This window comes from Athene cunicularia (assembly GCF_003259725.1).
Source record: "Athene cunicularia isolate RWA chromosome 8 unlocalized genomic scaffold, athCun1 chr8_part1, whole genome shotgun sequence".
NCBI classification, from domain to species: Eukaryota; Metazoa; Chordata; class Aves; order Strigiformes; family Strigidae; genus Athene; species Athene cunicularia.
The window spans coordinates 31782549-31794861 of record NW_020799109.1 but is presented as its reverse complement, the minus strand read 5'-3'; the positions used below and the strand labels follow the sequence as shown (position 1 = coordinate 31794861).

At 39.6% G+C, this 12313-nt stretch overlaps 1 protein-coding gene across 10 annotated transcripts in view; it reads right to left on the bottom strand.

Moving 5' to 3' along the window:
- Positions 1 to 7237: 7237 nt before the first annotated feature.
- RC3H1 (ring finger and CCCH-type domains 1) overlaps positions 7238 to 12313 on the bottom strand; it is a 63094-nt gene continuing 58018 nt past the window's right edge. For 8 of the 10 annotated variants that reach the window (XM_026853726.1, XM_026853734.1, XM_026853736.1 and 5 more), the window contains one exon: positions 7238 to 11768. In XM_026853726.1, the coding sequence (XP_026709527.1) occupies positions 11615 to 11768 (154 nt within the window). In that variant the 3' untranslated portion in view covers positions 7238 to 11614. The remainder of the gene's footprint in view (positions 11769 to 12313) is intronic. The other 2 variants (XM_026853730.1, XM_026853735.1) reach the window with 1 other exon arrangement.

The window sequence follows — 12313 nt, the reverse complement described above, 5'->3', positions numbered from 1 at the left end:
AGTTGCTGATACAGGGGGAGTAGGATGCTGAGGCCAAAGGCTGACGACCAGCTGCAGAAGGTTAAGCAAAGAGCAGAAAAAAGCAATGTTTAGTTTGAAAGAGGTTTTAAAGTTCAATCTGACAAGGGAAAGTTTGACCACCTACTCCATGCCAAATGCCAGATGCCTTCAGTTCTTGCCAATAGAAGATTAACTGTTCATGCCATGAAAAAAACCCCAAAACTTTCAAGAGTTCAAATAAAAATGTGATCATCTGAGCTATCTGTAAATCTCATTTTGGTATCTTGTAAGCTCAGTGAAATGATTCCCTCTGCCCCAAGGCCTGTCACACCCATGTCTCAGACAAACAGGCACAAGTTGGGAGAAACTGCCCCACTTCACACTCTGCAGTTTCAGATATGCCCCCCTCTTAAATACACTCACCTTTTCACTTGCACAACTGGAAAGCTGAGGATTAACAGCATCTCCCCCTTCCTACCTGTGTTGGGAGCAAGACTGAGCAAAACAATTTCCAATCTAGGGATGTAGTTGCTCTAAAAATTCAACAGAATTGCTTCCTGAATAGCAAAACTCAGATGCTTGCTGGCTCAGCAAGCACTAAAGCTGCCCTGTTACTGGCCTCCTGTAAGAACCCAGGTCTTAAAAAGGAAAAATGCAGCTGCAAACTGGTTTGGGGGAAGTAAAAGACCTTAGTATACCAGTAAGTGCTGGAATGAAATGGAACAGACATGTGGAAATAAATGAAAGCGTGACATGCTCTGGACTCAACTCCCTCCATAGCCTGGGGCCACAAGTGCTGTTCTTAAAGAATGCCTCTACTCACCATCACTCTTGCTGTCTCATCAGCTCTGTATTCAGGGATATTTTAATCAAAAGCAAGCACAAAAGCCACACAATCCACTCTGAACACCACCCAGTAACACACACAGGCACCTGCTCCTCAGAATGGCTTTCTGCCTGACCACATATCAGGCCAGACATGCAATGCAAGTTGGTAACTCGCAGCTTCAGTATTTGCATCTGTTGCAGGAAGTAAAATGTCCTCAGTGAGAAAGGACAGAGTCACACACCATACCTTGTTGCTCCAAGTAGCTGCTGGTTTAATTTTCCAAGGTAACTCACAGCCTTGCAGGTCCCAGGGTCTTTGCAGGGGAAATTACGGATTCTTCACACCCAGTAAAAAGCAGGAGGCAGACATCCAAGCACGCGTTTCTAGTCACCCAGTGCTCAGAGGTAGTTTAAAGCGGTAAAAACAAGAGCAAACCCCTATTGTGTTTTGCACATCCCATAGAGTTTAAGCTAATGTGAATGAACTCTCACCAGTGTGACAAACTACGCTGGTATTACAGCTGCATGCTTGCTTCACTGTAAGAGGCCAAATGCTTAAAACTGACCATGGGAATGCTTTCTTTAATGATGGTTTTAGCAGCAAGGTTCATTCCAGAATTGACACTGTAGGGATCTGTAAGCTGCCCAAGCCATACCCTCTAGGGCAGCTGGGTAAATATATTTTTAAGTGGCAATTTATTGCTGGTTCAGCTCAAAGCAACAACCCAGCACTCACGCCTGAGCGGCGTTGTACCTACGGGAAGTGTCCAAAGAGAGAAGTGTGTTCATATAGATCATTAGATGCCTTGTTCCCTCCAGGGAAAGGACTCTTTCTCCCAGCTCTGCTGCTCACCCACCCAAAGCAGGGATCAGCTGCTCAGAACCATCACACACCAAAAGCTCTAAGCCTGGCAGTCTGGGGCAAGAGAGATCACACCTCAGATTTAGTCTCTTCCACACTCATAGTCTGGGAGACAGGGAGTCGGAGTTAACAATTATGGGGAATGATGGAGGTTACAGAAACAAGATATCCCAGCCAGGACAGGGAGCCCTTTGCTTCAGGGTGCTGCTGCCTGTTCCAAGAGGCAGCAGAGCTGTGCAGTACAGCACACCTGCCATCTCTGGGGGAAGATCACAAGCGCAACTGTTTTTCAGAAAAAAGAGCCCAGAGCAGTTTAGAGCAGATGTGAGACAGTGTGTTTTCTCAACATGCTTTCGCTGTCCTCTGAATTGCCCTTTTTGAGAAGGTGCAATGAAACAGCCCTTAAACCTACCTGGGTGGTGAGCAAGAACACAAATTTGATTAGATTTTGGTTTGTGCTTTGGATGTCAGTTTTATGACAATGCATGGGAAGACTCACGCACTCATATAGCAAGGTGGGTGAAGAAATGCTGTGTTCTGGACTAGCCTTTTCCAGCTTCCTTCTATCCTGCTATCCATACCCAAGGGGAAAAAAATTTTTCAGCAGCTGCCACCCAGTCAAACCCCATCTCCCTTCTTTTCCATATACAAAAACCTCCAAGTTTCCCCAAAGCTCTCCTGATGCAGAGCAGACACTGCTCCCTTCCAAAGGAATCTGACTCTCCACAGTATTTCAGATCTTCTGTAAAAACCAACCACTTGCAGAAATACAGCTTGCCTTCCCCCATCCCCACCCCCTCCTTCCTAAGGGAGTACATGAGCATCCTGGACTCTCCAAATCAAAGGTAGAAGTAATAAACATTATGCATTAACTCCGAGGGCAGAAGGCTCTGCTTGCCCTGGAATAGAAGGAACACTTCTTTAGCAAAGCTGCAGTTTATTCCACATCAGACTACGTTCAGCCAGTCTCAGATTTATAGCCAGCTGATGACTTGTTAAAGCCCACAAAAAGGAGTGAAAGATTAAAAACCATATAGCAGATCGTGAAGCAAACCTTATTTTCACTTTAAAGCAAGTTCCAACGCAGGCTCAATATTAAAGGCACACTACTTGCTCCTCACTCTGAAGGGTTTGTTTTAATTTTGTTTTTTAATATATAGACTCTCTGAGCAATCTGCAAAACTGATTGAGTATCCTTTCTTGTTCACCTCTGGCAAACACACTAAGAAGCCACTTTTGTTTACAGTCAGAGTCTGAAGAGAACAGACCAGACTTCCAGAGGCAGGTGGCTTCTCTGCTATTTGGCATCTCTTATGCTTCAGTCTGGCAGAGAACAAACACACCTTGGCCTGGAGAAAGTCTTACACAGTCAGTCTTACACCTCACACAATTTAGAAGAATGCACATTCACCCCAAACAGACAGACAATGAGAGATAGTTCAAAGTGTTCTCCATTAATTTATCATTTAATATAAATGCTGACAGAGAAGCAGATAAGACTTTGTAGACACTTCCATCTATTTACAAGTCAAATAGTGAATCACCACCTTTCCACCCATTATTTTTGTTGAATCTGCAACTCAAAGGACCCTTCGACACTATGTGGAAGCAAGGTGAGGTTGAGTCAGCTTTAAGAGGGAGAAAACCAAAGTGAAGAGGAAAGAAAAAACAGCATTTCAACATATGGCTTTTTCTATATAACCACCACGCACAGACAATAGGTCTCCACTTCCTTGTTCTTTAATATAAAAGTGACACTGTTGGCTCTATAGTTCTAAAAAAGAAATAAGGGAGACAAATACTGACTTTCAGATCTCTGGATCCTCTTGCCTTTTGCCTCCTTCAACCTACTCTGTCCCACTTCAGCATATCTATAAGGCTTTTCTTTCAAGTTTAAAAAGCATATTGCAGGAGTAAAGACAAGAAGTTGGATATACTGAACTCTTTCTTCTACTCGTTTTGTCATCTCAGTTTTTCCAAAAGGTAGTAAACCATCTAATCTTTCAAGGAAAGACGTATCAATGCCTTGTCTGCCTCTGGGTGTCTCCTGTGTGACCAGGCCCGTATATACAAGACACTTCAACATTCTCCCAAACTCGCAAAGAATTCAGTTTATGAAATTCTCATTCATTCTACTTAATCTCTACTACTATTAAAAATGTCTCGATAGTTAAAACCAACAAATATTCACAATATCAACCCAGAGTCAGCCATTCCCATAAAAACTCAATAACTTTTTTTGATGGGGAAGAGAAGCAGGAAAGGAAGAAAACAGCAGAAGAAGAAAAGCAAGGAAAGGACCAGTTCAAACAGAAAGAGGGAATTCATGACATTTTGTTTAGCATTAATTTATAACAGCAGACAGGGAATTTAATTTATCCAGGATCCTAAATATATTAAAGAAATAGTTCATAACCTGACTCAACAATCTCATGGTCTCCTTTATTACCTAGACTACCCTTTTTATTTTTTTTGTTAAATATACCTCTGCAGGGCACAATCACATACAATCAATACGATTGGAAAATTACATGAGCTCTATCTCAAGCATATATGCACCAATGTTAAAAAGTTATTAAAAAAAAATACAAACAAAAAAATAAACTCCACCCAAAAAGGTGATAATGACTGCAGAATGTCTCGGGGAGACTTGTAGGGAACTAACAAGATCAAAGAAAACTAGGCCTACAAAAAACAGAAAAAAGTAATCTATACAGAAATCCCACAACTGGAAGCAGATGATTTCAAAGAGGGGGTGGGAGCTGTCACATAGAAGATCCCACAACTCTTTCTCCCTCCTCCCATGCATGTCTTGCCTCACCAATTCCTCCCCATAGCAACAAATACAATGGGGAACGAGCTCGACACTATGCTACTGGTTATAGAAAATAGGGAAAAATAATCAAGGTACAGCACAGTTGCTAAGCTGAATTCAAGGAAAACTCCTCTTAGCATAGAGGCTGCTTACACAGCAAGCAGAGGCCAAAGGGTAATGGAAACTCCTTAAAATTAGAAAAAAATGAGTGTCATTTGATGTGCTAGATTTGCCCATTAAGAGAGGCTGCAGATAAAGGTACCAATTGTGAACTGTGCAGCAGCTGTGACATGAACAGGCTTTCTTCTGTCTCAGGTTGCTTTACACATTTATAAACTGCTGCTACAAAGTTTTTCTTTAAAAAGCTAGAAATAGAGGTCAGTGCACACATCCAGTTGTGGGATCCATCTGATACACACACAATCTGGTTTGGATGCCAAAGACTTGTGAGTACTGTCTGCCTGACACAGAACTATTAGTAAATCTTTTTAACATTACAAAGCAGCAATTAATTTCTTAAACATCAAATACTCCACAATAATTTATTTTTTGCTTACAGATATTTTTCCCATATACATTTCATATGTAATTCCATCATTTCTAATGCTTTTTATTTTCACAGACACTGCACCACTTGTTGCTTCCTTCCATCCCAAGACTGTATTTTTCAAACTGAAGTTGATAATTGTGTTTTCCTAAAACTTTCATATCTTAGCATCAGTTGCTTCCTGGAATAGGAAAGCATCCAATTTGTACACCCAAAGACACCTGTCTTGCTGGATGAAGCACCTAAACTTTCCCAAATGCTGAACACTGGGCAATTTGCACTAAAATCAACACAAACTCCCTGGAATTGCAAAGATTGCCTGAGAAAGATCAGTTAATTATTTAGGTTACTAAGTTATAGCCATCCAATTTTTATTATGGTCACATACTTTAAACTTCAAATGACTGGGATGTTCCAAATACACATTCCCAAGTGGTTTGGTTTGTTTTTTTTTTATTGGGAAGTTTCAGAAAAAGCTGCACCCTCTTTGCTTACTATAGTGTTCAAAGAGTTTCCAAGGCATGATATTACACTTACCATTGGGAAATAAAATTATAAAGAAAATCAATATTGAAGTTTGTTCTCCTTTCCCTGCTCGTCAAGGCTCTACCTGCATCACAAGAAGTGCCTTGAAGACTGTGACAACACTAAGTAGTTACATTCTTCTTCCTACACAAGAACAAAGACCACAGGTTAACTGTATAAGGGCACTGTGCTGGGATAACACTCCCCAAGATCGCTTAATTACATTGCGTAACTTGAACTAACTTACTCTAGCCTCTTTCACCCTCCTGATTTTTCAACAGAAAATAATGTTGTTGATAACATCCGAGTATGGAAAAGAGAATCCCCAGTGAAATTTTTGGCATTTCAGGTTAGATTTGATCTGAGAACAAATCCATTTGTGCTACATAATCTGTATGCTGGTATATCACAAGTAACAACCACCTAAAGATTAGACCTAAAAGGTGGCTCAGAAGAGCTGTTTCACCTTCCTCATAAATTCAGAGTTTACATTTCCTCAAGCAAGGCAGACGTTTTTCCAATTCATGTTTAAATTACCACTAAGACAACTTAAGAACTTCTCCTTTCTTTCATCCAAGGGAATGGATTTATTGCAATACAAAAAAAGGTGCCTACACACTAACTTTTTTCGGTTGCTTTTAAGTCAGTGATACCAACATTAAGGGACAGAAATAGGAAATGGGTTTTGGAAAGTGAACGATGGCAAATTTTGAATATGAAGGTAACATCATGCCTCAGTCTTGCTCTGTGTTCCTCCTATCTATTCTAGGACTACAAAAACTTCTTCATACACACACAGACAAGTACAAAACTTGCACGCTGCTTATATGTTCTATTTTTCTTCCCCCATTTTAGAACAAAGATGACGAGATGGCATTCCTGCTCTTGAGGCTCCTCGTTATTAGCATGAATTTCTTGGACCATAAAAGTGGGTCTGAAATAGCCAGTCAACCAAAGATGCTGGGGTTCTTCAGATAACTATCCTGTAAGTCTGCTTCAATATAGTCCAGATTTATAAATGGAAATGGCAGATTTCTCTCTGAACCTAAAAACCTTAGTAACAGTCTGCAAGAATTAGATCAAGGAAGGAAAATGCAAGCAGCTTTCTTGCATTATCGGTGAAAGCCTCACTCCAAGTCCTTTCTAATAAAGAATTTGCCCCACCTTACTCAATTTGTGCTGCCAGGAGACAATACCATCATAACAAGTTTGCTTCTTCCACATCTAATTTAATGTAATGCTACAGTTTGACAAGTCTTTTCAGTTCCAATGGGCTTAAAAGTCAGTCACATTTGCAACACAATTTATCTTTTACTGTAACTGAAGAAATTTTAAATTGGTATTCAATTTAGATTTAAACACTTAAAGACAAGGCTTCTCTGATTATACAAAATTTCTGTGTTCCTTCTCCCTCTCTAAATGTGCCATTCCGTCAGCTGAGAGAGTGCATGAGACTGAAAACATGTCAGAACACCCCAGATAAATCTCAGTACATTGCAAATTGTATGACTAAATGGAATGATGTTCCACAATTCAATGCACAGATAAGGTTTGACAATCATTAACTTCTGAAAATTGTTATTACGATAATACAGTCAATTCACAAAACCCTACGAAGATTTGACAGTCAAAATGGCTACACCAGGAAAAAAAAAAAAAGTGTAAAGCACAAGTCTTTGGCTCTCCTTTAAAGAAAAACAGCAGTTTACCATGTTTATACAGATCCCCTGTTTGCCTACCAGTAGGGGCAATATCACATTTGTGCATCACTGAGTAATAACACCATTAGAAAAGGCAACTTCACAGAAGTTATTGGCTAAGCGAATTCATTTGAATGCTCTGTTTTGAGGCAGCAAGCTGTCACTGTTAGACAATCAGGGAGGGTGAATGGGCAAGCCACATAAGGAAAGGAAGTAAGGTATGGACAAAATGGAGGGAATAAGGTTCAGAATAAACTGAACAGAGAGAACTTGAGGAAAAGGGGATAACATTGCTGCAAGTTTGAAATGTGCTCTGATCTCAATTAAAAAAGTCCTACTCTGAAATGGGACAGGATACAATAGTATACAAGAGGGGCAGAAGAAAGAGTGTAAGGTTCTCCTGTTACAAAAAGAGAACTAGGTCATAGAAAAGGAAGAAGAGAAGTTGACAGGAGGAAAGTAACACTAGAATAAACATAATTTCTACACTGACTGAACCACTGACACACTGAAGCTTAAGCTAGCATTTGAAGCTTCCTATTCTGGGGGTTATCTGTGCTGGGGCTGAAACCCAGGTATCAATGAGGGTTCAAAGTTGTCTACTGTAGTAGAAAATCTAACCTGACTACCAAATGATGCAGTAGTGCCCTAACACCATTGTAATACTGTTTCTTCTTGCCCAAGTAGAAAGAACTAAACCACTTTCTAGCTGAGACCAATTTCACTGAGGGGGAGAGCATTCCTGTACAGCTGGGACAATGACTGATGGGCTACAGAAATGAATGGAACAGGATACAGGGTTACTCCAGAAATTTTAATTCCCTGCTTATTTGCTGCAACCATCAATGCTTCCTTATATGTAGAACTATCTGTCCTCCCAGTTCTACTAGCACGCTTTTCCACAAAAAGGGAAAATTTTAGGTGCAGCTTCCAGAAAAGACTTAAAAGCAGACACTGCAATTTGCTGTTTGACTTGTTTTATCTACTAAGCTTCTACAAAAAAGCAAAAAAAAAAAAACAAAGGAGGAGGGGAAAAAACAAAGCCAAAAATCAATACTGTCAGTAGATATTAAACAAACTATTTAACAAGCCAAACTATAAAACTGGGCAAACAGGGCATTCACCTGGACACACTGATCACAAGGACACTATGCACAAAGTACAGCATGGAGAACTGGATAAAGGAGAGAAAACAACAGTAACGTCTCCCTTCTAATCCACAGGTTTTGGAAGCATTCACCCTGTGTTGGCCAGCAATCTGAAAAACTCTTACTGAAGAATTCTTCCTGGGAGCAAAAGTGGAGGAAAGAACATAATCCCTAACCTGGCAAGGAAACTAGCTGGCATAAGTAATAAAAGAGAAAAGGTTTTCTGCTCTTCCAGATTTTCTTCCTAGGATTTAAAATGAATCTGTAGATTCAAATATATCATAACCGTCTTTGAAAATTACTGCAGTCAAAAAAATGTACATTCTGGGCTTGGCCTCCTAGGTTAGAATATTGCACTAATTATCTCAACTAAAATGAGCTCCCTGTGTTAATAAAGACACAACAGAAAGTAAACTAATTAAAAATAATGAGAAGGCTGACCTGACGGTGGTGCTCTGCACTAAAGGATGGGAGAAGAGGGCACAGTGCCTGTGTCAGTTGACTGGTGAGCAGGCTGCCAGGGGAACACATTTGATCATCATCATGCCCAGAGCAGAGGAGGGAGGAACAGACCTGACAGGCTCAGAACTGCATCAGCCTAGTTCTGCTCGGCTTGAAGGGGAGCAGCTGTAATGCTAGGCCTCACGTAGGAGATACAGATGGATGGGGGCAAAGTGTAGATGAAGCTATTCTAGTGCAAAGATGATTCTTTGCCAGAAGTTAAGAGGGGTTAGAAAGAAAGCAAGCTTCACAACTACTCTTGTCAATTAAGAGGCTAAAGTTCCACTAAGAACGAAATAAACCCATGTGAAGACACATGGAAAGTGTGGGCGTGTGCGCTGAAAAATGCCTTTTATTTTCATTCAGTGCTTCTACCTCCCAGACATTTGATCACAACAGCTGCGCTCATGCGAAAAAATTCTTAAAACATACCCAATATATATACAGATATAACTATGTATATATGTATATATATATATATTTATATATAAATTTTTATTTAAATAAAAAAGAAAGCTCGAATCCCAAGCCAATATGTGTATCAAATCCTTGACCAGCCAGGTCTGTCGGGCATAATCAAATTCAATGTGAAATAGTATATAAACGCGGTGCCTTGACTGGGCAAATTAAATAATTGCTACTCAAAAGAGTCTTCTGTTTGGACTCTCCTACTGGTAGGCAATAGTGGGACTGTATCCCCTCCCACCCCCCATTTTGTTTTATTTAACAGTTTGATGAATGCAAAGCTTAGCCCAAGGTTGCTATGACCTCAGCAGGAGTTAAGGTTAAGGAAAAAAACCTAAAACCCAAGAAAATTTATTAACTCTTGCTTTACCCAACCAAAGCAATGCAGTAATTTATTATTACATAACCAGTGCTTTCTGATTTAGTAGTCTAACCCAAAAAGAAAAAACAATAACAGGCCAAGAAGGTGCAGAGGGAGCAGCACTTCAAAAATCATTCTCCACAGAATTATTCATGTACAGGATCTCACCCCAGCGCATGTCAATAGAGTCAAAAAACGTGCAGCAGTAAAACAATATCTTTAATTTCTTTAACTTTTAAAGAAGAAATCTAGAAAGGCTTACAGTTTCTCCAACGTATACTTACAAAGCATCGACTTGGAGAAGTAGCACACTAGATCCATCAAGCAAAGTTTCCTTTTCAGTACTTCTGACTACTACTGACAGGATCTGTGCTGCATCTTAAGTGGTCATTTTGACAGAACTACTCCCCTATGAAAGGGGAATCTAGGAAGGATTCACTGCAGCAGTGGCAAACAAGATGCAGATTGATTCTTGTGTCAAATTCTAATACACACAGAACTTAATGAATGCCAACTTTAAAAAAGAAATAAAAATTCCCATTTCAAAGATTTCCATGATCAATGCACACAAATCAAAGATGTTGGTCTCAAGGCCCTCAACAGCTTTACAATTAAATAACTGATGTATCAGTGAACAAAGTAAAAATCCCCTCAGGTTATAGAGGAAATAATGTTTTTAAAAATAATAATAAAAAAGCAATGAAGAAAAAACAAAGGCAGGAGTTGCTGAGAAGGTATACATGAAAGACTTGTTTCAAAATGCAAAAAGATCAGTAAGTCCCTCGGCATGAACTTACTTGTACGGACTCTGGGTAAGCTTGTTTTAAAGGCATAGTGAGAAGGTGGGGGGGAAAAAAAAATAAAAACCAGCAAACACTTGATGAACTAACATGATTCACAAGCTCACAGGCAATTAACATCCTTCCAGCAACTGCATAACCTTATGTTCTCTCTACTTCCTGTTTCTAGAGATTCTGCTTTGGTCACAGCTGTACAACCTTCACTGGTTAATTAAGCCTCTCTACTACAAGCCCCAGCTAACCAGCTTCAGAAATACCTGTGCTGTAGTAGATGGGTCTGCGTTCTGCCAGCCTCTTTAGTTCCAACAGAAAATAAAAGGCCAGCAACTTTGAAATAAAATAATGGGTGCTGGACACTTATTTTGTTATCCTCTTTGATTACACCTGCTGTGCTGGGACACACAGTAAGGACCACACACTGCAAAGATTCTGTCATTTGTATTTTAAACTTAAATAATTTAAGCAAGAAGTCTCACACAAGCTAGGGTTCTGTTCCTAGCCACAATGGGAGGAATTATTTTAAAGAATGAAGTTTGCTACACATCTTTTGACACTGCTATTTGCAGCTACTCTCCAACCCTCATCCCTTGTTTACCCTTAAACCATACAAGGAAGCGGCCAGGTTGGTTTAGTTGTTGGAAAAATTAAGTTGATATGGAATTATGCACTGGGTATGTAATAATATCAAAATAAAAGAAAAAACCTACTTCATTAAGATCATACAATTAATCAAACAGAGTATATATATAATATCTTTTTTTTTAAGCCCTGGGATCCAAGGCGTCCAAAGTTATTAAAATAAAGTTCATTCACAGAACAAAAACAAATTTAATTTGAATTGCTTGCAGATACTGCTAATTTCATTTTTTTAATTAAAAAATGCGTTAATGTGAACTATGTGCAGGATTTGTTTCTAGTAGTTGTGTTTGTGCACATTGCCTCTGGACCTGCTGCTCTGCTACTGCTGTTGCTCCTGGGTTTCTTCAATTACCCCTGGAAAAAAACGTGATGGAAGCTACTGACACCCCAGCAAAACAAACTCTGGGGTATGCTGGCCTCACTTCATGGAGCAGATGTGGGTGTAACTCCTGCTCTCTGGGAGTCGTGGTTGTCTCCTCCTCCCTCCGGGTCCTCTGACAGGCTGAGAGATGCTGTCTTGTTTGACAGGAGGCCAATGTTCTCTTGTGTCAAGGCTGATCCATTTGGAACATCACTGCTGAAAGAAAGTTGAGGAGAAAGGGGAGATGATGTGAAGAGAAGTAAGTACTGAAATTTTTCATTTATGTAAAAGGACTTCAATATTTGTTGCTGAAGCTTCTCAATGAACAGTTACGAACATACGTAAACATGCAAAGACTTGCCCTCTGTAACAAACAGTTGTCTGGTATGCTGCAGATACTTACCAGAAAAGGAAGAACTAAGATAAGGCTAACTGAAAAACAAGACGACTACATATTTTCAGGGTCCTAGATTAGTTATATTTTGCAGACTGTTTCAGTATATGCCACAAGGCATACAGTATCAATATGTACAATGCAAAGATATCCAAATATTTAACTCATCTGGATCATTTATCTTAATTTTTTAAAGAAAATAAGTTTTTTCAGTTTTATTACTTCTACGCTTTCATATGGAAAAATTAAGTTTCTACTCTGGACTCCTTAATGTAATGGTGCAGCACAGAACTCGAGAACTGGTTATAAGAAGAAAGTGCATACTTCATAAGCAATTGAGAGGGATACATTTTCTGAAGTCCAAAAT